The 25,235-nt window shown below is 35.1% G+C and overlaps 1 protein-coding gene across 3 annotated transcripts in view; it reads left to right on the forward strand.

Annotated features, from left to right (window-relative positions):
* cdkal1 (CDK5 regulatory subunit associated protein 1-like 1) overlaps positions 1-25,235 on the forward strand; it is a 196,181-nt gene that overhangs the window by 161,098 nt on the left and 9,848 nt on the right. For all 3 annotated transcript variants that reach the window (XM_015042782.1, XM_015042780.1, XM_015042781.1), the window contains exon 12: positions 1,534-1,596. In XM_015042782.1, the coding sequence (XP_014898268.1) occupies positions 1,534-1,596 (63 nt within the window). The remainder of the gene's footprint in view (positions 1-1,533; positions 1,597-25,235) is intronic.

A 25,235-nucleotide genomic window follows, 5' to 3' on the forward strand; every position in this document is an offset into this window, starting at 1 on the left:
GTCTTTCCAGTATGTAGGATCGGTTAGACACACAAGATTTTATAACAGTAAGTGTATGCACCCTTTAGCTAGAGAAATGTGTTCATATGTCGTCCTTATTAGCAATCCCTGTGACTGAAGCAGTGTTGTGTAACTGACTGCTTCAAAGAGTTACGTCTGGCACGATATTACACCTTACAGAGACGCCATCTTTAATATAGTTTACATCAGGTCCTGACCCGGCCTGACCCCGTAGACTTTGTGTCCTACTCCGATCCAACCCCAAAATAAAAATGTAATACATCTTTCTGTACATTTTGCTTGCAGTACAATACAGTTGCTCTTGTCCAGGACTTCTTTGTTCAAATCTGATCCAGTTATCTCAATTTGAGTATCTATTAAGACCAATACTATCGATCAATAAACCAGAACAAACAAACATGGTATTTACTCAAACATGTAGTGTTGTTCTTGTCCTGGTTTTGTGTAAACTCATATGAACAAACCACATAGTCATTGGCTTCAATATGTACCCATAAGGTCAGTTGTGTTTTTGTACATAATTGATAATTACATAACAGACCTCAGAACAATTCTTACATGCCTGTTTTCATGCTCTTTTTTAGCAGCAAAGCAGCGAGAGGCAGAGGGTTGGGATGTGGAGAGCAAAACACATTTGATAAGAAAATGGTGGAAAAAAAGCTTCTGTTTACTTTGTGGCTTTGAAAAGCAGCTTCGTCCAGGAACAAGAGTGTCATAATTGTGTGATTTACGTGGTTATTCACAAGGAAAGGTGGGGTTTCATATGATGGCCATGAGATTGAGAGCATTAACACCAAATTAGATGTTGTGCTTTTTTTTATTTTTATTTTTTTCGTGTCAAATGTTATCTTAATGTTAATTTACAACCAAATTTTTAAGCATGCAAGTTTGCCACCCAAAATCTGGCAAACACAAAACTGTTAACTGTTTTCTTGGAAAAGAAGAATAAAAGAACTGAAAATAAATAATGATTTACTTTTATCGGCAATAGTTTTTTTTTGGTTTGTTTGTTTGTTTGTTTGTTTGTTTGTTTTTTCCCCTTGTGGTTCCCATAAAGGAAAATAATACATCTCTCCAATTTCTTTTTTTCCCCCCAAGAAGAAATCTGGGTAAATGTCACCACCCTTTGAGTGTATCTTTGAGGAATGTTTCCATTAAGTGTGCTAAGCTAGGTCAACAGATCTGCCATGTTTCTGGTGAATAATAAGTCTTTGCATTAGTTTGTTAATTCTGTGTTGCAGCAACCAGCCATAGCACTTAGAACATTTTGATTAACGGAGACCTCAGACTCTCGATTTCTGATTCATTTTTAGATTTGAATCATTAATCCAGTAGGAATCAGGATCCAACCAGCTGTGTCCACCAAGCAATGTCAATTGGATCCATTGCCAGTATTGAGATTGATAGAGCCCATCTTTCCTTTATAGCTGTGATTTTAAAAAATCAAGGACATTTATTTTAAAATGATATTAAAAAACAAATTTTAAACTGCTTTATTTTTTCTTCCTGCAGAAAAAGCAAAGGACTAAAAAACTTTCTGAACTCTTCCATTCTTACAACCCCTACGACCACAAGGTAAGATTTAGTACTCTTCTTTCTCTTTTGGAAATTTTTATGGTATTAGATTTAACTTATTTCTAGTGTAAAATGCTGTAAGTTTTCACTATTGCCAGGAAAGTACTGTATAAACTCGGTGCATTTACCATTCAGTCTGTTTTCCTAAATTTAGAATGTTTTCCAGCAAATTATTTTCTGATCACCGTCTGTTTTACTTTTGATGAGCACATCCTTGAGTGTTTAGCACCACTTCCACTAGAGCAGAGGTCATTAATCAGAACCAGGCAGAGCTGCTGTAGGTCAGCATCGCCAGCATTAGATTACATTTATAGTGGCGGTGAGTTTGTCTCCTCAAGATGGCCATCTGTTGTCAACAGTTTAGTGGATGAGGACAGCATAAGTGTTTGTGCCTGATTGCATTGTGAAAGGATGAAGTCAGAGATTGATCTAAATCATTGTGCATGAGCTTCCGCATCTGTCTGTGTTTGAGTTTCTGTCTTAGCTGCATCAACTTCCATATTTTTACACATTTATGTTGTTGAGACTATTGTGGCTGAAGTGTTTCTGCAGAGCTGTATTCATTAAGTGAAGGTCCTAATGTAGCATCATAGTTGTTGTCACTGAAAAAGCATATTGTATAAAAACAGTTTTGATTATTTATTTATTTTTGGTTGAAAACAAGGTTCACTTATTCAAAAATACATTTTATGAACTGAGCATAAAGCAGAAGAAGGGGAAGATGTCTTGCAGGAAGCATGAATGTGTTAAACAGATGTACGATTGGATCCCACCTTGGCAGTGAGACTGTTCCTTTGCAAAGCTTAAGTTTTTTTTTTTTTTTTTTTTTTTTTTTTTCTTTTATGCAGTTTCCTTTCTGAATTTGAACCCTCTGGTGCATTTTGTTCCACACTAATTAAAAGAATTCAAGAAAGAACACGTTTCCGCTTTTGCAAGCATTCATTCTTGCCTCCCACACAAAGAAAGAATAGAAGATGCACACAAACATAAACAGTCTTCAGCAAACAGCACAGAACACACAGTCGCGTACAAGCATCCATAATAACTGAACACAAAATTGAGAATTGAGCCTAGTTAGTGAAAAATGTCTATAATTCATTAACACATTTGTGTCTAAATCAGCTACTTGGTATTTGTGAACTTGCTCACTAATCAGATATATTGAGAAATGGACAGTGTTGCAGGGTGCCTTATTGAACCTGCTGTGCCAAGCTGCTCCGTCTCACAAACATCACTCGATTCTTAATTTGTCTTCCTCACTGATATGCTTTGTGAACATTTTGAATGTACTTCTGCAACAATAAATAAATGCCTACATAAACATTGACATAAGTGGTCAATCTACAGAAAGTCTAAAAGTTGACGTTTTGCATTTAATTTTGTTTTAATATTGAAATTAGTCAATATTTCAATATAATCGATGGAGAAAATGAAACATTGACAAAGAATATCAATCCTTCTAGTTGTCATCTTTTCTCAGGTCGGAATAGGAATAATCATCAGAATATACTTAGACCTCTAAATCTATTTAGGGAGATCTAAACAAATTCTGATTTTATTTTTTTGTTTTAACTAAATGGTTTTTCTCCTTTAAAGACATTAAAACATCTCGTATAGTGATTGTTTGCATTTCTCAGGTTTCTATTTGAAATTTATCAAAATACGTTTCAGGAGTATTGAAAAATGTTATATTTTTTCCTGAATCTCTAGCATAAAAATTAAATTGATTTCTCTGACATTATGATAAATTAAACTTTAGCAGATTCAAACTCACTTTCATATGCAATTGAAACAATCGCCTATTATGTCAAACTTCATTCATTACATCCATAAGCATTTTCTTTCACTTTATGCTTATAAAACGTCTGGAAAACTCCAGATCATCTTAGATATGTTATACATGAATATATCTAACTTGTCATTTTTTTTATTCTTTTACGATGCAAAAGCCCCAGCTCTATTCTTCTTCCATACATAGTGAAAATATGCAAACAAATCTCTTGTGTGTGTGTGTGTGTGTGTGTGTGTGTGTGTGTGTATATATATATATATATATATATATATATATATATATATGTTCCAAATTGAACCCGTGAGCCATGATTTAATAACAAATCTCATGTCAAGCATCCTTCCTTAGCATATCAACAACAGCTCTGCCTGTCCTTTCTCTTTGGAAATGTTGAGCAGATCAGCTCTTATTAAAGCCAAAAAGCCCTTTAGATAAAAATAAATGATGTCTGATAAGTTCCTTCATTTTATGTCAAGTTCCTTAGGGTGTCTGGCTAAGGTTATGTTTTATATAACAATGTTATTCTTGCATTAGTACTTTTTTGTGTGTTACTGTTTGTGTGTGGTACTGGGCCAAGATGGGAAGGAGGTTCTGACATTTTAAATCTGTTTTTAAATAGCATCTACCTACAAGGCCATAATTAAAGAGGAAGTTGTGGAAGCTACAAAAGTACAATGGAAAGAACAAAGTATTCTTTCTTTTTAATTTCCTTTGTGGTCTTTTGTTTTTGTTTTTTCTTTGCCTCTGCATTTTGAACCCTGGGCTGATGTGTGTGTTTGGTTTTCTCCTGTGTGTTTATATGAATTACACTTGCTCTTCTCTATCGGATGTGTGTTCAAGGGATCGGAGAGTGTGCTGGTGTGTGTGTATGTGATGATTAATGTGAGGTATCCTTTAGCCAGATGGTGCTGAACAAGGCCCATCCATCAGCATTGAAAAGACCAGTGGGCAGAAAGCTGGCAGAGCACTTTGTCTAGGGCCAATGCCCCCACTGGACACACACAAACACACGCTTGCACACAAACTATACACATGAGATCGTAGGCTTTGACTCTGTAGCCCTCTAGGCAGTCATGGAAACAAGTGTTGTGATTTCAAATGAATGGTTTTGCTTGTTTTGTGGCTGTGCCTGTCCTACATAAGTTGTTTTGCTGTAGTGATAACAGCAATACTGGGATGGCACCTCGACCCATCAGATGTTAACGGAGCACTATTCATGTTGTGATTGTTTTGGCAAATCTGTTTTTGCGTGTGTGTGTGTGTGTGCGCGTGTGTGTGTTTAAACCAATTGCTACATAAAAACCTTTGAAATGCACCAAAACATTGGTTGTTGACCAGTATCAACCTTTTTTCAGCTTGAAAAAACTTGAGTGCTGAGATAAAAACTACAATTCTTTTTTTTATTACTATTTTATTGTATTTAATTTAATATCTACAGAGTAAACTAAACGGAATGAACAAGGTAGGATTTTGTAGAAAGATCTATAAATAATTCTAGAAAAACAACAAGGCTCTCACGTTTGTCTTAAAGAAATTAATGCATTTTTAAAAAATTTTTAGAGGGCCGTCTCTTTACTGTTGGTCTATTTGTTTTTGTCCCATCAAAAACAAGAACGTGGTATGGCTATCCTCAAAAACGATTGAATCAAGTTATTGGTTCTGCACAAATCTGCTTCTGATTACAAACCATGAGAAGTTTGTGACGCAATTTAATATGAAATTAATACAAAGGCAAATGGCTATGGAAATGGAATTAAAAATGGAATTTTTAATTTGTCTTTTATTAAAAAGTTGCTCAAAAAAGGTTAATCTGTCTACTGGCTGTTCTGAAAGGTCAGATTTGTTCATTTATTGAGAGCTAAACAAATCAATCTTTGGTTCAGTGCTATCATACTGCATCAACAACAATGCTCCTCTTTTTATGATGGGGTATTGTCTTTTGTGATATTAAATAATTTAGGAAAACTGTTAGGAAGACTAAAAATGTTATATAAATGCTGTTTTCCATATGTCAATATTATATGCTAAATGTTGATTGGTACACCTTTAGAAATAATGAATTGCTCTGTGTTCAAACACCTTATACTACAAAAGCAATTTTCAAAAACTTTTTTTTTTCTTTTCCGATTCCCTTCCTTTGTACTGAAATTCTAGATTATTTTTTTTAAATATTTTTTCTTTTTTATTTTTGCCTATCAGAAGCATTTTCAACCTTTGTATTTTGAATTTTTAGAGTTTAGTGGAATAATATGTTGAATCTCACCGCCACAGATGATTAAAAGTATTCTTGTCTGTTGTTTGAAAAAGGGTTCATAAACCCTCCAAACACACAGACTTCTGTCCCTTTGCGCCATCACTGTGTCATCTCGTGTAAAGCAGTGCTCCCTGAAGGCTCTGCCCTTCCAGGTGGAGTTTGTGAAGCACCCATCATGCCTAAGTTATTCTCTGCAATGTTTGTGACCATCCTGGCATTCAGCTTTTTTCTGGGAGAGCTAACAGGGAAGCCTCCTTTCTCACTGTGCAAGTCTCCCGAGAGCACACAGACGGAAAGAAACGCACATACATTCTCCACGCTGTGTTCATGGACCTGTATGACAGAGGTGACAGTTTTCCCCGTGGCAAGAGAAGAGGGACAAGCTGTCAACATGGCCCGCTGCACCTGCCCAGATGCACAAGACACACACACACACAGAGAGCAGGGAGGACAGAAAAAGAAAAACTGGCAAAAGAAAGTGGAGGCGGCAGAAACGAGAGACGGATAATGAAAGATTAACAAGGTATAGAAGTCATTTATGGAAAAAAAAAACAAACAACAAAAAAAAACCACTTAATTAAACTTGGTAAACTTCCCTCTCCTGTTAGTGTAAACACCTCAGAGTAGCTGGCATAGTTATCTTCTAAAGAAAGAAAAATAAAATACAATTAGTGTCATAATTCTCTTCCACTCCTTAGATTTTTTTGTAATATGTTCTACATGTTGTTAAAGGTAACAATTACAATCCTTTTTCTCTTCCTTTTGGCATTTTAATTACTTGTATTTTAGAATGAGTTTTTAAGCAGCTGTTTTTCCACTGTTGTCAGTAGCTAAGCTTTGTCTCCAATCTTGACATTTGTTGCAACATTCTGCTCTTTATTTTCTTTTAATTAACTATTAAGGGAAAATTATGAAATGTAGGGTGTGAAAAATAAAACAATGTGGTTTATTTTGGCCTTCTTGGCTTGTCTTCTCTCAGTCTTTCTGTTCTTGGCCTCCATTCTGTACAGATATATTCTTCAGCATATGATTGGCACTCCTCACTCAGTTTCCTTTTTATTCCTATGTGGAGAGTTTTTTTTTCCTGGGACATGTTGAGTTGTGATCATACCCTGTCAAGATTTTGACCTTGTTTTTCAATCTTTATGTAACCTACAGCAGGTGTGTACTCTGGTTATGTGTTAGTCAATCTGAGTTTGTCTAACAGGTTAGACTGGGATAGAAAAAAAAATATTTAAATAGCTGGCTATTACTGGGCCAGCTGTAAACAACAGTGGAATATTACACTTCCCTGATCTGAGAAAAAGTTACGGGACTAAATTAAGCTTCAGACGTAGTATTCTATTATCTAGTGGCTATATGTTGTCTGATTTTTGACACACTCTTGGAAGAATGGACTTATTTATAGACTTTGATAAACGCATTTGAGGAACAGAGCCTTAAAGTTTTTAGTTTCATTTACATTTTTTTGTAGTGCATGACTCATTTAATGTTAACAGAATGAAATAAAAATAGAAGTGCTCCTCAATCACTACCTGTTTCACCTCATGCAGTGGTGTTGATGCAGCCTGCAAACTCCATGAGGAATCATCGCACTATTTTGTAAAGCGCTCCTTAGCACATTCTCACAAGTTGACTGTTGTTAGAAAGCTACTGTGTGTTGCCAGTCAGCACTAATTATTGAGGAAATAATAATTACTGTTTATACATTAAATGAAAACTTCCTGCATATATAGGATAGGATTTTTGTAAGTTTAAAAAAAAATCTTAAACAAGCCTTTGACTTTTTTTTTGGTGTTGTCACCACTTCAGCCAGCATCAGTTAAATGGATTTGTTGAGCCATTGTAAAGAGAATGACATGCACTCTACTTTATGGACTATAAGAAATGGTCTACACTTGAATGTTATACTCTAAGATAGAAACAGAAAAGAAAATATTTAAAAACATTCCAGCTCAAAAGGTTCTTGGTATCTCAGTCTGTTCACCTTCCCCCTCTAGTCTGACCTCCTGGATGTCTGCACCAGCTCACAATGAGCTCAGACGAGGGAAAAAAAACACATCCAACATGTCTTTTTTCCCTCTTTGACAAGAAACACATAAATCATAAATTTAATGCTGTAATTGTTTGAAATTGTTTTCTTTTAAATCCACTCTCTTTTTTTTTGCATTATAACATTTAACTCAACAAACACTCATAGCAGCAGTTTATTAAAAAGGGTTTGTATGTGCTTCAGCTCATTTTGTGACCAACATTTGAAAAGAGGGGTGGGGGAAGCATTAGTAGGGAGGGAGAGGCAGAAAATGGAATGACAGAGGGGTGTTGGGCCTTGTTACTAAATGGCTTCCTAGACAGGAGAGTGAATGCATTCCCATTCAATCAAAAGGCCTACTGTTCAGCTCGTTTTTTTTTGTTTTTTTTTTCTTTTAAAGCATGTGTGCTTTATTTTAGTTGAGTGTCTATTTCTTCTTTTCTTCTGTTCCATGCAGCTGCTCTATTGGAACTTGTTTTATGCATATTCTTATATCCGAATACATGAATAATGTAGATAATTTCTATACAGTGTTTCCTAGCCTAATTGGATGAGCTGTGTTTTATCATTGCACATATAATATCAGCAATGTATGCATTAAAAAAAGAAGCTAAAGTGTTTTATATTTACTCTTAAAGATTGTAACCATGAATGAAGCAGTTAAAATAAATGGAAAAGTTTCAGTGTACTGAAAAAAAAAAGAAGAAATGTTAGTGTGATCCACTGAAACAGTGCTACCTTGTTTTATGGAAGTGTTCACAGTTTTGAATAGTAAGCTAAAGGAGTCGCATTTTCTTAATTGAAATGTTTCACAGTGAAAGATGCTTGATTCCTGCTAGCATACCATATTCGCTTTAAGTTCTGCCAGATTGCTTCTCCATGCGAAGATGCACTGCACTGGAGATAAAGGCAGAACCACCACCAAGTTAAATCCATAAGTGAAAGCAAGATTTTAAATGGTGCTAAAAAACAATTTACAATGAGAGATAAGCCGTCCACAGCCAGTAAAGTGTGAAGATAAAGATCCCCACAAATAAACTTGAGCAGTTTCTTTTTTTTATTTACGGAAGACAAAGTGGATTAATTATTCAGAGCTTGGCTGACTAAGTCATTGATAAAGGGTCTGTGACTTTAGATGTATAAGACTGTGATAAACTGGGATTTCAGTGGAGGTAGTACACAACATGCCCACTCTAACTAATAATCTCACATTCGTGCTTATAAGGATGGCTCTTACTGCCCTTTATCCCAGGCTTATATGTGTGGTAGCACATATGCTGTAATAGTCTTTTGGGTGAAACAAGAAGTGAACACGACTTGCATAGTAACATGACTCTCGGATGAAGGATAAGCAAACCAGTTCTTTTATAGAACCAGTCAAGAACTGGAATCTCTTTTGTGGAAAACCTCGAAAACAGGAAAGTGGAGTTGGCTCCTTATTTTAAGCTCACATTGACATGTCTGCTCAAGTCCAGCGATATTTCCCGTGATTGCAGCTATGCTCAAAAAGTGGTCCTCATCGGTGAGGGTTAGAGCACAGAACTAGCCTCTAGAAGCTACTTTAGTCATATGAAATTGCTTTTGATATTGGAGGACAGACTTCCAGCAGAGAACAGGCTTCTGCAAAATATACAAGAAAATTGATACATCTACAGATAGAAACAAACTTGTGTCAAAGTTTAAATAAGGGACACAACAGGGGTTCAGAGGCACACGGCCTAAGGAGGGGATTAGGCAGACAATACAGCTTATGTGGTCTAATTTAAACAAATGACTACAGCAATTCTTTGTTGCAGTCTGCTTGAGAAGAAAACTGATCAGTTTATAGAAATTAATAACTCCATTGCATGTTGTTGGCAAAGATTTGAAATCATATCTACACAATGATAAAGGTTTTAATACAGTAATTTGCCAAATCAATTTCCCCACAATATCTTGTTCAGACTGGACCTAAACCTCAATTCACTTTATTGCAGGTACTTTTTAAAAGCTCTGCTTTCTGGATATATGTGTGGCAGCAGAAGACGAAACTTTGTCCAGTCACCAATTGAAAGATCCGACTCTGACATTGAATTGTGTGAACATATCAAATGACAGTGTGGCATCCACATGACACATTTTATTTAAATTCAAACGCATCATGTATTGCCACATGTAACTCAGCTAAAAATAAATTCTTTTATCATAAAATGGTAAGCAAGTTTTTTTTTTTTCAGTTTATTCTTCCATCTTCTCATCTTTGTTTTTTCAGATGTTTGTAGATGGTATTATTAGGTTGAGAATTTATTTTTAAACTGTACTAACTACTGTATCTATTTATGTATTTTTTTATTTAAGTTTATTTCATAGAGACAATACAGAATAACGTAGATGAATGAGTGAAACGGCAGTCCCATGCCTGTACCATGTGACGCTTATAGCATGAGCTAATTTGCAACCCCTGTTTTTTATTTTGTATTCATATAAAACTTCTAATAACCAAAAAGTTTCCCATGTTACCTCACGTCATTGTTTCTCCACTTTGCACAGCATCTCATACTTTCTCTGCACCTGAAAGCTGTTCGTCTCTCTGTGTGCTGATGTATGAGAGCCAGACTTGTTGAAGGGAGGTTTGGTCGTTTGAAGTTCTGCCAGTGAAAAAATGGACTCTAAGCTCATTAAACAACCAAAATCATTTGGGATTTTCTGTCTTTAGTTGAGCAGACAGTTTTCTTTCTTTTTTTTTATGTTTGTGGGAAAAAAGTAAACAGAAAAGGTGAATGGGTGCAGGTGATGATCAGACTTTTACCTCATGGCTCAGTTCCTTTGGCCACACCTACTTGTTTAATGGTTTCGTAGAGGCAAAAATAATAATATAAACTGTCTTTATGATGTTTGAGTATGCATCTGAAATGTTGTGGTTACAGTTTTATTTTCAGTGGAGTTATGTGGCAATCAAAATATGCATTGGGGAAATGATTTGTGCTGGACAGTCTATTCTGTTAAACGCACAACGATGGTTAATTGGATCCAGGTCAGTAAAAGCAAATTACAGAAGACAGACTAAGTTTGAAAGTTGATACCAGCAGCATGGAAATGTCAAAATTTATCTTAATGTAGAGAATAATTTTCCTGTTCATTTAAGCCAAAATTCCAGTCACTGTATATTTTATTTTATCTTTCTTTATCAAATCTGCATAGTTTAGTATACTTTTTATTGATTTCAGATAGAAAAGTAGTTGATCCATGCATTTTTAATTAAGCTGACTTGGATTTATTTGTCTTTTTTCTTTATGTTGGCTGAGCTCAACCATCTGTCTTGGAGAGTTTTTCTGTTACTAACTTTGAAAAGGCCCTTCTTTGAAGGCAGGGAGCAACACCCTGAGGGCTTGTCAGCTAACTTGATGATATGACGCTTCTGTTGAAAGAAACCAGAGAAGATCAAGTGCTTAATGGCCACCTGTGTGTACTTTGTTATTGTGCTTTTAAATCCTGTCAAAACCTTTCCCTCTTTTAAAGTCCTTTTATATGCTGCCTCTTAATATTGTATGAACTTAATGTATTGATCACATCTTATGAACTTGGTTTGACTATTTAAAATTCAATTTAGTGTGGTTTATTCCTGCAGAAGAAATGAGAGACACGACTGATCAACTCTAACATCTATCAATTTAAAAGTGCAAACATATTGTCTCGTCTCGTGCAGAAACATCCCCTAGTTTTCACGTTTTGCAACTGAACAGCCACAAACGTCAATGTTATTTAATAGTGCATAATGATAAGGTGGAAAAAAACGGATGCATGGATTTTTTTAATGACTTGGGTTAACTGGAATGGATATATGATTAGATTGAATTATCTATAAACAGTTGTTATATAAATAAACTGAATTAAACATAAAATGTAATATTCCAGTAGGACCCCCTGTCTGCAGTTGTAACGTGATAACTTTTTTTTTATTTTTACTCTCGTAACCAACACATAGTTTTGCCCAGTAACACTTTCACACATGTAAGTGTTGAGGGTCGAATCTTCAATCATCTGGCCAGGGAGAAGAACAATCCTCCCCTTATTCATAGCCTTTTTGTTTAAAACGAGGTGAAAAATTCTAAACCAGTCACATTTGTTTGTGGACGGCTACGAACAAGACCAGAAAAACAGAAGAAGTATGAAACGACAAGAAAAAAATAAATTAAAGGACAGGCAGAGCACTTCCAGTCATCTCCTCTCATGCAGAAGCAATGTGGTGCCCTGAGCGCAGTCCTTTCCAGGAACAACGGCATAAACAAATTAAGTTAAAGTGTCCTTACACAGCTCTTTGTGTGTGGTTATCTGGAGATTTATGTGCCTCTGTTTGTGTGTATGTGAAATTTCTGTTTTTCCAAACTATCTCGGCTTAAGTTTTTTTTATAGGTGCGTTTGTGTGGGAGAGAGACGGAGAGAGAAGTAGTCATTGTTTACGTGTACGGTATCTCTGTTATGGCTCTAACGGGAAAGCCCGTCTGTCTTCATGCTTGTGAGCACTTAGTGCATTCTGACTGCTTCTCTCGAAGGCAGTGCCTGTAAAAGTAACTCCAAGGCCATATTGTAATTACATTGTTTGGAGAGTATTTTTTTTTCATCTGAATAACACATGTAGTGACAACAGTACCTCAAGCTACAACTGGGTTTGGACATGAGCATTAGATTTAATTTCTCATGAGAAGCACTATACTGAAGGAAAAGTAAGTTTTCTTAGTGATTCCTTTTTGCATTCCTGACATTTGTATGAGAACTCGAGTTAGTATTCAAAATGTCCTTCTTTGTTTGCTATTTCTGACTTTATCACCAGATGAATAGAAACAGGTTATCTGAATTACCTTTTTCCCTTGCAGATGATTGTGCTTTTTCTATTTTATTGAAATTATTGCTTTTCATTTCTCTTTATTCAGTTATATTTGTTTATGTCACACCGCCTCACTACAAACATCTCAGGGCCAGTTAAAAGGCAAACGGATCCAATACATATGAGCACACAACACATTATTTAGTTGTATAAAACCAGAGAACACCAGCTCACTAATGGAATAAAAATAATCTCTGGATATTTTGCCCTAGACTGAAGTTGAATAAACTATCATGGCATTATTCTTAAGGTAGTCTATTGTGGATGTGTTTTCGTGTCATTATTAAAGCTTTCAGGCCTTACAAAAGTCCTAAGTCTTAAGTCAGGTTGAAAAGTGTACAGTATTATTTGACATTTGATGAGAAACACTTTGCATAGTAATGCATGTAGAATGGTTTCATTCTTTGCTGGGTACGTTTATCTATTTAATGCACTAAACCTGGAAAAAAAAAATAACCTTTGCTGATAATTATGGATGAGACGAAGAACATGCTGAGGACTTATGGAGGACGCAGGCTTGTTTATATTCTAATGTTGCTGGAGCCTTTCTCTTGCATTTGACCTGTTCATTGGGAAACATTGACATTAGAGAATGACTGTGCATGCCCATTAGCAAGGTGGCTTTTAAAGTTGACATAACGGCAACGGTACTGCATCTGCAGGATTATTTATGCATCGAGTGCACCCCAGGCCAAGATGCCTTTTGTGATGTGTAGCAGTATGGGCAAAAACATGTATATATTCAGTCAGTCAGTATGCGCTCTTAAGGCATGTGAAGCTAATTGAAATGTATGACAATATTTTAAAATCCCTGTAAGCAATAAACATGGCGTATACGGACAGATTTGAATGTATATGTTGAGGAGAATGCCCAATTCAGATTCACAATAACTTAAACAAAGATCTTTGTGGTGTGTTTTTTTTTTTAGAACAATCACTTGCTTGGACTGTTGTATAAGATTTATAAAACGTATTTTACAAATCAGGCTCATGCTTAGCTGTTGCAGGGTGTGTTTTTCAATGGACAGTAACTTTGAGGTTTAATTTTCAAATACTACTCAATAACGATGCGTATTTAGTTAGACCTCGGTTGTTTGGCTTGTCACAAACAAGAACATCAAGTTCCCACAAAGACAGACAGCCCTTTTTTTTTTTTTTTTTTTCCATTGGCCTCCCTCTCTACCATATGTCATCCAGGGGCCTGACATCAGCTGGAAAACAAACAGATAGTAACTAGAGATGTTTTTTTTTTGTTTTTTTTTTTAATATTGTGGTCATAAAACATTTGGATATGTATTCACTCACACATTGAAGCAGTTCTTTTTGGCCTCTGTCATTTAAACAAGTCATTCACTGTATCTACAGAGCAACACATGAACAGACCAAACATATTGCTGGCAGTTCCTCTGTTACTGTAGATAGCTGAACATTTTAATTATTCTAATTGTTTCTATAAACTAGCTACAAAGCTATCCTTACCTTTAAAATAAATTGCACCTACATGTAACTGGGTGTTTCACCCTCAGTGGCAACAAATGCCATTCTGTGATAACTGGCAATGAATTGTTTATGTAGCTAAAGGGAGAATGTTGTCAGTCTTAGAAAAAATATTTTAATTTCAAGTTTTATTTATTTATTTATTTATTTATTTATTTATTTATTTTTAGCATAAACAGTTTAAAGTCGTGCCACAGGAACTCACTCAGTTATAGATCCTATGACTCAAAATATCCTTAATTTTCTTTACATGCCATTCAAAAGTCTTTGGATCGTTGTTCTTCTACGTTACCCAAGTATACTTTCACTTAGTCACTGATGGCCAGACAGCTTTGTGGAAATAGGTGGACACACTGAATATAGCGGGCATGGGAGATTCAAGAATTTCTCAAACAAGCATAAAAGAATCAAAGCAATATCCCATGTGTGTTTTTGGTGAAGTAGGAATATAACATTGTGCAAAGGTAAAAGGAATAATATTCCCCTTTAAAAACAACTCATTTCAAATGTGTTTCCATCTAATAAGCCTTTCTGTCATGAAGGACTTTGTAGCACCACAATACTGTCAAAGAAAAAGATTTAAAACAAAAAACAATTTGGCATGCAGCCAACAAAAGTGTTGCAGACAAACACTTTACTCTTGGCTGCCAATTTTCCTTTAAATGTTAATACTCACCAATGATAAATTGGCAAAGGAATAATAGAAACCGTATTCTTGTCCTTTGCTTCCTGAATGAGCTGTGAAAAGAAAAACAATACTTGACAATCCATTATTGTAACGCTGCACAGTATACCCCACGTATAACAGATCTATAAAACTACATGGTCACACAAAAATATACTCTGACAAGGATTTGTTAGCAGATGTCTCGGATCACAGTGTTCAGTGTACATAAGCAAACACTACAACTTCAGCGCCCTGTCAGTTTCTTTACACACAGAGGAAGACGGTTGTGATTTTCCTTGACAGAAACTGAACTTGCCTTATGTTTCCTCCAGTAATGTAATGGAACTCCAACGTGGAAATCTGTCTACAAAAATAAAAAATTACACTGACTTTAAATAAATTAATAATTTGAAATTAATTACATTTTTGTAAAGCTGTTAAAGTCCAGCTTTGACAATAATGAGGTGAAAACATCTCTAGTGCTTTAGTAAAGTGTTAAAATTTATCTATTGAACCAACTACAAAACTAAATCACAAAACCACATTCAAACATTTCAATTAAAATAGAACATAATGTCTCCATTGATAGCTGATTTTTTTACTTTTTTTTTTTTTCATTTTTTGAAGAACACTCACAATGCCATGTTACAATATAAATGAATGACTTATGAAAAGGCTGCAGTAGTTGTTGAGTCCCATTCTTTGGTACTTATCAAGTTATTTTTTTAATGAGTCGAGGTTAAATATTCAGGGTTCTTTTTGACATAATGATATTTAAATGACCTCTTTGTACACTGGTTAGCTTGAGTATGTAAGGAAAATTCAGTATCCAAAGACACATTTTATGTTTGATGCAAAGGGGCGTATTAAAAACAGTCTTCTTGGAACAAAACTTTTCCAAATCTTATCACCTGAAAATCAACCTTTTATCCTCTGTTCACATTTGAACAAAAAATGTAAGAGACAAAGAAGCAAGGAGATGAAAAATGATGGCATTCATCAAGGGTCATGACTCAACTTTTAACCTGGACAGACATTAGAAATATCCTTGCCTCGTTCCCTAGAGATCATGTTTTTCTTTTTATCACATCTCTCTGACTCTACTGTCCATACTGTAAGGCTGCTCTTTAAACAGCCATAGGACTGGTGTGTCAGATGGGCCTTTCTATGCACCTCTGATGTGACGTATCTTTAGGTATGCCTTGTAGTGATAATCACAATCACTCTGCTTTTGCCAACGCCCTACTATCAGCTGCAATTATACAATAACGTCGATGAATAGATGTGTGCCTCACCCATGCATTTTCTCTTCCTCGCCATCGTCCCGTGTTTCTTCCTCCGTCTCTGACTTTATACACATATCCACATAAATTACACACAACAAGGCCTCCAGGCCCACAGGGACATAACGGACAATCAGCCTGACAATCACAGCTGAGCTCCAATTCATGGTGCAGTCGGACACACGATTTCAGACACATAGATGCTGCAACGCCAAGGGCTTATTCTCCCCCTCCCCACCCATCTTGGACACAGACGCCCACACAAAGGATTGCACATTTGCTCTGTTGGAGAAGCCCTACTGTTGAGGAATAAATAAAGAATTGAATCTTTCAGACACTGTGCTGGTGTAAAACTGTTACTTTAGCAGAGACAATAAAAATAAAGCATGTTATCCTTTTTTATTTATTTATTTATTTTTTGTTTCTAATTTTAATATGATTTTGTTTTACTCTTGAAAGATTGTATGGATACATGTTTTAAATAAGAGCTTTAGGGAAAATAGTAGTCGGGTCCAAAGAGATGACTTGCATCATTTATAAGTAGTCCTGCTCTGAACATTTTCCTTTAAAGTTATCACACACTTACCTTTTTGTTGGTGGAGTTGTTGCCTTTGTAGTTTGCTGCTTGTGTTGATATCTATCTTATTTGTTTGTTACATCAATTTGTAGAATATTGCAGAAGATTTTACAACCCAAACTCATCATTTACCAAACACCCACATGTCTTAAACTCTGTTCCTTGTTTTTCTTGACACTTTCTAATCTTTGCTCAAAGGCCTGCTCTTCGTCTTAGTTTATCACATACTTCTTCTGTTTTTCAGTAGTTTGGGGGATTTTTGCATGTGTTGTGCCATGTATTTCAGTAAGTGATGTTTTGGAGGCTTTCATTCTGTGTTTTCTGCTCTGTCTCAGTTGTGATGTGATTTATTCTAGCATCTCAGACACCCAACAGCCTTTGGGCTACTGTCACAGGGCCTGTGTGTTTTCATGTGTGTGTGTGAGGGACATCTATCTGTCTCTTGTCTGACAAACTAAATTTGTCGCATTGGTGACAGACTTGACTGCCTTTTCTTCTAAGATGGCAAAAAAAAAAAGAATTGTGAAACACTTGACTTGTTCTTATGTTGTATAATTTATATGTGCTTTGCAGATATTCATTTAAAAGTGATGCGTACTTATTTATACTTATTTATCAGTTTTTTTCAGTAGAACCAGAAAGGATAAAAAAAACAACTAAAGTGGCTTGAGAAAGAATTACCCTCTAAACTCTTTTTTTTTTTTTTACGTTTGTCATGTTCAAAGTAGCAGATGATTGTAAAACAAAAGGAAAATGATGCATGATTGTAATTTTTTTTTTTACAAAAGATAAAAATGTGGAAAATAATGTTATGCTAAAGGAGTTGCTTTAGTAGAAAGTGAAATTTTGCTCATTCTTCCTTGAAAAATATCCAGTTGGATGGAGACTGTCGGGACTTTGAGTGTTTCTCTAGGCACATAAATATGCTTTAATCTAAGTCCACTCTAGCTCTGGCTGTTCTTTCAGGGTCGTTATCCTGCAGGATGGCGAACCTTCACCCCATCTTCCAGTCTTTTGCAGCCTCTAGCAAGATTTCTGCCAGGTTTAGCTCCATCCATTTCGCTATCAATTGTGATTAGTTGTAACCTGATATGTAGGTTATGTAGGTATATATATATATATATATAACATTAAATTGTTCAGAATAGAAATGTGAATCATTCTTTTTAGAATTAGTTCTTTTTTAAATAAAGAAATGCTTTTCCTTCAACTTAAATTATGGACTACATTTAGCTGGTTCATCACATAGTCACATTTAAATACATGGAAGATTGTGTCTATGTGCAAAAATATAAAAAAGTCAAAGATGTATGAATAATGTTGCAAGGTACTTTATATAACTCAAAATCTGGTGCTATGTTAATGTTTTTGCTCTTTTCTCTAACTTTTGTTAATGCAGCAAAGGGTGAGAACAATTTTACAGTGTAGCACATTTGGAGCTTTGTATTGGGCATGTTATCGCTCATTAAACATGTTTCACTCCCACCACATCTTCTTCTCACACTGTTCTTTAGGTTTTAGTCTAAACTCAGAGGTGTTGACTTCTCCAAGCACCAATATATCCATCCAATTATTTTCCTTTGTTAATTCCACAATAAGATTTCATGATATTAGGGAATATTTTCCAGTAATCTAAATTCAGAGGTTCACACTGACAGACTAAAGTTACTGTGAATTTACCTTATATCAGAAACTAGCCCATGCCCTACTGGTCCTGGGAGGTAGTGCTGGTCATAAAAACACCCAACATCTGGATTTTGTCTTTAGTTGGAAATTGCACAAATCTCCATTCAGTCCAAGTCAAGTTAGTCTGCACTCATGTTTTGTTATTTGTAGTTGGAAATTGTGTTGGAGAAGAAAGATGTTTGGCTGGACTCATATTTGTAGTGCCCAGAAACATGAGTCAACACTGCCCTGAAATCATTCTCAAACGTACAAAATCACTGTCTGAAAGGTCTGACAGTCGAGCTTTAAACATTTCAGCGAGCACCAGCCTTCAAATGAAACTACAACATTTCTTTATTTTATTGTATGACCTTTCTTCACTGTTATATGGCCTTTTCCCACAGTCCAGTCAAAAATATTACAATATGTTTGCCTTAAAGAAAGAAAGAGTCTGAGATGCATTGTCTGTATTCATGAGATCTTTTTGTTGTATTTAAAGGTACCGTGAGAATGTTTCTGAGCAAATTATAACAACTGATATCCAAAATTGTTGTTTTAGAGCGTCACATACTGACCTTCTTTTGCTTACATTCTTTATTGCTGTCTCACTCTCCCTCTGAAACTTTCAAGACCTTGTATGACAGCTTCATGACCTCAGTATTCATGAAAACTAATAGCATAGCTTTGTTTGTTTTGAGGATGGAAAAGATATAATTTTTCAATTGTGGAATCTCCCACTGAGTAACTTTTCTGGGTTCTTTTGAGGTCAATGCTGAAGGATGGATTTGCCTTCATGTGAGATGGAAAGGTTTATGTTTAATGTTTAATGTCTTTACTTTAAGTTGCTGCACATTGATTTTATGCGCCTGTCTTACTTTCTCAGAATCAGCCACTCACCAGTTTTTAAATGTAGCTGTTTCAAAGGTTTCTGTGCGCGTGAGGTGAAAACATATGGCGTTTATTGGGATAGTTGTGTGTATGATTAAAAAAACCTCCCAAAACATGGAAGGACCAGTGAAGCTGTGGAGCACATTAGAGGAGTGAGGCACACAAACAAGCACACATTTTGACTTTGGGGTTTGATTATTCATTATTCTTGCATTTCAAGTATATTTCTATCATTTTTACCATGTTTTCTGAGTGTGCATTAATCATTCTGAAATATATTCAAAGTACAGATGCAACAAAGCAAGCGTGATGGTAAATTACAGCTATTTTATTTAGTTATTTCTTACTTCTACCATAATTGAACTTTTCTGTTCCGAATACTCCAAGTCATTCTCACAAAATTGTTATATTCATCAGGCATGTAATTAAAGAGTCACAGTTCAACTGTATTTCACTGCTCCTTTTTGTTGCCAATTTCCTAAACATTTAGATATTTTACGGTTATAGCATTAGGATTATCAGATTATTTGTATTCAAGGAGTACCTTCAGATGCTATGAAGTGGAAAACGAGCAATATTTATTTTTTTCTCTTGACCCTGGCAAATCAAAACAACTGAAATACACCAACATTCAATGTGAATCCTAGCATTTAAAAGGCGTGGACACTATTAATTAAAATTCAAAGCATGGCTAAACATGACAAAACACCAAATCCCCTTTTTCAGTTGGGGATAAATAATAAATATGCATGAGGAAGTATCAGGTTATAACATTACAACTTGAAATGGGTTTAGAGTAATCTGCATGAAAAAAAAAAAAAGTTACATCGTTATTCAATTTATACCAAGCATCATTTTAGTGGAAAAGTTATTTTCCTTAAAAAGCCATTTAAATTGTCAACTTTCTTTAAAAAAAATAAGCAAACATGCCATGCACTGAGTCTGCTTTGTCCAAGTGCAACAGTTGACTTTATTCCTTCACCGTCATGCCGAGTACTAACTTTATTAATTACATTGTTTTCTAAAACATTTCTTGATCATTAATCAGTCTTTTGTAATTTCTGTTCACCAAGCATATTTTTCTCTTTGTTGTTGACTACTTCAAACACAAGTCAACTATTTTTTTTTTCCACTTTCTTCATGTCAAAACACATGAGTTTCATCTGGCAGGACTGTTTTACTCCAACTTGGACTGAAGCTAAAAGAGTCACCACTGTTTACTTAGTGTTACCAGTAATATGTTTAATCTGTTCTCGGAGTGTAGTTCCTTCCTCAAACCCTCAAGCCAATGATTACAGTATTTCCCCTGCTTTGTACTCTTTCATTTTACCACTGTGTAATCAACATTGTAAGTACCTAAGACTGAATAGGCTTCATGATTGTTCAGCTATTGCAATTTTTCTTTAATCAAAATTAGGACAGGGTTACCGACAGGTCTAGATTAGTTTCTTTCGCCTAATTTACTCTGAGAGACATTTCTTTTAGACTGGAAAATTTACTCCGTTTAGCAAATAGTGACGTGTTTAATAAGTGATCTACCAGTGATAACAATTTGAAGGAGAAACGTCACCCTGAGTAAGTGAATTGTTTATGTAAGTGAATTTCATCACTAGATAAAAAAATAATCCCTAAGCAAAATCTTGTTTTGCACCATCCTCTCGCTCAAAAAGGACATGTTCCTCAGGGAATACCAGAGCCACCTACTCTCCTTTACTCAACGTTCAGATGTTTAGGTTTCATCATCCACCTGTGTATTTCCTTGCGTGCTTGAACGCACCCCTGTTAAGGTTGGGAAGTCTCAGAGAGAAAACTACATGACTGCATTGTAAAACCCAGATGGATGTAGTTTATTGGCCTGAAAAGCACCTCCAGCTGCTGTTGATAACTAGGTTTGTAAAAGACACAACTGTGCAGACTGCAGAGCATTGTAAAGTATTTTACGACATGCAAGGTTCTAACAGCTTGAATGCTTTTCTGGTATTTGTACAGTTTGATAAAAGTGTCTTTAATTCGCTTCATTATTCTTTTTTAATGCAAATTATAGTTTTTTGTGTCCTTGTTTCTACTTTTTAGCGTTGCTTCCTCCTTGCCCATTTCACTTAGTGTTGAGGCTCCTTTTAAAGTAGCTAATTTGTAGAACTTTGATCTCGATTGATTTTACATTTGCCCCCGTAAACACAAAACCAAAGCTCTCCGTAATCCGCTAGTTTTTGTGGCCAACTCTGAAAAGTTTCAGTGTCTTTGAATTTTACTTTGAGGCTAAAACAAAACACCCAAACCAACAGGGGAGATTTTTTTTTCATTCATCTTTCAAGAAGCTTATTCAAAGGGAACCTCCAAAAGATCAGAGAATATTTCTTTAGCCCTGTTAAATCACTCCCCACAGCGATTGTTTTCCAGGGAACAAAAAAAAAGGAAAAAAAAAATCTCTGCCTTGTTTATGTAGGAGTTCATCAGTGATTGCATGTCATGATAATCTACAAAGCTGAATAAGTGAGATCTGTGCATAGAAAGCCCAAATCCCGGTTCATTGTCCGGCCTTATTCTTAATCCCATCTCCTATTTAGTTTGTCAATAAAGCATAAATTACACTCTATATCCTTGTATAATCATAAATGTATATGAAATATTGTTTCTTCCATCCTTTCCAAAGCATTTGTGAGATTTGTTAAATGTATTCTGATGGTCTCTCGGTCAATTTAGCGATTCGTCAAGTCACATGCTCGTGAAACTTTTGTTTTTTTTTTTTGTTTTTTGTTTTTTTGATTATTGAATTCACCGTTGAGAAACTGTGGAAACAACTGCAAGAACTGGTTAACCACACACCCAGTTCTCTTAGATTAATGTTTCAGCTAGAAATCTGATCTAAGTGATCTGTTAACATTCATTTGCAGATAACTAGATAGGATAATAAGCAAATTATGATATGACTTTCAATTTTTGCCTCTCAAACCGCTGTAAAACAAGCCAAATGTACAAATTGAAAATATTGGTCCAAAATACCAAATGGCAGGAAGCTGCCTCTTCATAACTCATTTAAAGAAAAACAACCAAAGTACATACATTAAACAATGTTTTTTTGTTTGTTTTTTGTTTTTTTTTGGGCTCCTTTTCCTAAGAAAAAAAAATCAAAACTACATATACAAAATGTTAAAGGGTCAAATAGCCACTACACACTTAGTATCTTTTTAGCATTAACTTTTCTTTACAAGCATATAACATTGTAAGTCAACATTACTTCCATGTCGGCGGAGGGAGGAGACACCATTCTCTTGCTTTTACAGCAAGACCAAACATATGAACATAAGTCAAAGCAGGTGGGGCTGTTTAGAAGGGAAGAATAAAAATGTGTTTCCAGTGTTTACATTTTTCATCACTACATAGGTGGTTTATGAACATATGCACCTTGAATTTAAGAAAACACTGAGATGACTCATATATTTGAATCAGCTGTGTTCAAGCAGGGAAGCATACAAAATAGCAGTATGGTGGATTCATAGGACAATAATTCAAAAACATAGTTGTAATTGGAAAACATGGGCATAAATAGCTGTTGAGAGTTATTGCATAATGATTGATATTATTGCATGTGGAATGCACCTTAAGACATTTAAAGCTTTTTTTTTTTCTTCCCTTTTTATGTAAGACCTTTTCCATCCAGCTTGATTTTAAGTGATTATAATCTAAAGATCCATTCATGGATGGAATTTTTTCTTATTGTCAATTACTCTGATACAAAATGTTGCCTGTTTCATGATATAGTGGTGGTAAAAACCATAAAACCTCTGGTATTCTGAATGTTGACATCTGGGTTATTTGGAGTTTTTCAGTTTTTCCAAAACAGTGAATTTCATTTCATGTTTTTTGTTAAACAGAAAATTTAAATAGACCTAAAGGGATGTGGTTTAAGGTTTCGTACTTAGAGTAAAAATATTTTAAAGACCAGATCATTTTTGTCTCAAAGCCTTGAAAGTGACAGATTACTTACTTTCTTTGGAAGGATAATGGGATAAGCTCTAACAAAGAATGTCTTTACTGTAGTATTTTATCTTACTTAAATGCATTTTAATGTCTTTCTGTGCTGAGACAGTTGTTTTGTTCAATGAAAAAACAAGCTCCTTTTAAAAAAACAAACAAACAAAAAAAACAGCTTTACTCCTACTACTTTTGAGTTCTTTCACAATAAAACGAGACATTTTTTAGCTTTTCACTCTGGCAATGTAACCCTGTCCAGTTATAAAAATGTCTACAAAACAAGGGGGAAAAAAAGGCTTTTGGTAAACAAACAGCTGATTAGAATTCAAAGCTGCATTTCTCTCATTATTCCTGTTATGATGAGGATTAATTATCAATTAAACTCATGATCCCACAAATATGCAATGGCTCTGCTGTGTATCATGGGATGTTATTCTCTCAATGGTGAAGTAAATAAGTGCCTTAGTGCACAAAGACTTTGATGTCATGTTTGGTATGCTGTGACTTGCTTCAACAGATGGAGTAAATAGAAAGCTAAATGCATACAACCAAATACGCATCGCTGCAAGGAAAGACAAACAGCAACGGAAACAAAAACCAATAAATATTATGCATTCATGTAAATCATTTGGAGTGTGATGGTGTTCGTGGGAGAGCAAATGATGACATAATCCACTTTAGTGAAAAAGAATTATAGACTTGGGCACCAAAGAGGGAAAACGAAAAATGGACACTGAAAATGCAGTCCTGAGCTATAAATAGAGAAATGTAAGTAAAGAACTTCATATTTGATCAACTGATATTCATGTTTTAATCTGACAATTCAAAGTCTCCAAGAATTGTTACATAAAAATGTTACGGAAGTGAATTTCTGACCAAATATAGTTTACATAGGTTTAAATATAGTGTAATTTAAAAAAAAGCTCTTAAAGCCACATTTGTTTCCAACATGTTCACATGATATTTGTCTGAATTACAAGATGTCCAATGACGTAAAATATATTTATGCCGATTTTCTTTTCTTTTACTGAATTCCATCATTTTCAATATAAAATAAATTATTTCAGATGAAATGTTTCTGTAAGCATGTGGTTAATTAATAAAAATTCAACTATTCAATAGAAAAATTTATCAAGTTTGATATGGATAGTAATGTATTGATTTTGTAAGCCTAAAACAAATTCATCAGTTGTCGACTTTAGTCATTTGAAAAAGTAGCAGTCGATAGACAAGTACATTGAGCTTCAAATTTGCACATTTCATTAGTATGTATAGTTGTAATTTTAATCTATTTCACTCATATTGTTAAATATGTTGACACATTTTGAATCTTTTGAAACGGAGCCACACATCTTTCTCTGTCAGGAACTTTGGTGAAAGAATAGTTTACAGAAAAGGCAAGCTAGCGATAGTTCCACCTTGTCTATATTTTGACGAGACAAGTTGATTACACTTCTTGCAACTCTTTTTTTTTTTTTTTTTTTATGTCCCAAAACACATACAGTTGTTCTACTGCTTCATCAGCAAAACACTTTGAATGTCACCATTTGTGCTGTCCAGTGTTACAGCAGCATGTGGCTGTAGGGCTCTTACTGCTGATGATCTTAATTAGAGATGAGCTCCACTTCCATGATGTCATATCAAGCAGACAACTTGGCAGCTCAGGGGCATTGCTGCCCCCAGCAAGTTTGTTGTAAAACTTAAATGCATTTTCCAAGTTTTGGCTGCAAATATGTTCCTATGGTTTGTTTGATCAAATTTTCATGCTACTTTATATCTGCTTTTGGCTACCAGGAGGTGCTTATTTCCACTCCTGTTTGCTATTACAATATTAAATGCCTCACCCCCGTTTTTCAAACTTTTTTTTTTTTTCCCCCGTAAAAATAAATCCCCCCCCCCCCCCTATTACTCTAGAGCTTTTGACTCTCAGTTGCAGAAACGCTATAGTTTAATAGTGGCCTTTCAAATATTATGGTTTGTCAAATACCATAAATACAAAATCTGTTAGGGATTTGGTGAATTGCAGAGCTTTTCGTGCATGCTCATAAAACATCACTTCTGTTTAAAATGTAGATTTTGAATGTATTGATTGTTGTAAATAATTTTGAAGCTTTTACAACTTGTATGGAATGCCATCAATGAACA

The sequence above is a fragment of the Poecilia latipinna genome, unplaced genomic scaffold (assembly GCF_001443285.1).
Source record: "Poecilia latipinna isolate Pla-1442-1.1 unplaced genomic scaffold, P_latipinna-1.0 Scaffold601, whole genome shotgun sequence".
In the NCBI taxonomy this organism is placed as follows: domain Eukaryota; kingdom Metazoa; phylum Chordata; class Actinopteri; order Cyprinodontiformes; family Poeciliidae; genus Poecilia; species Poecilia latipinna.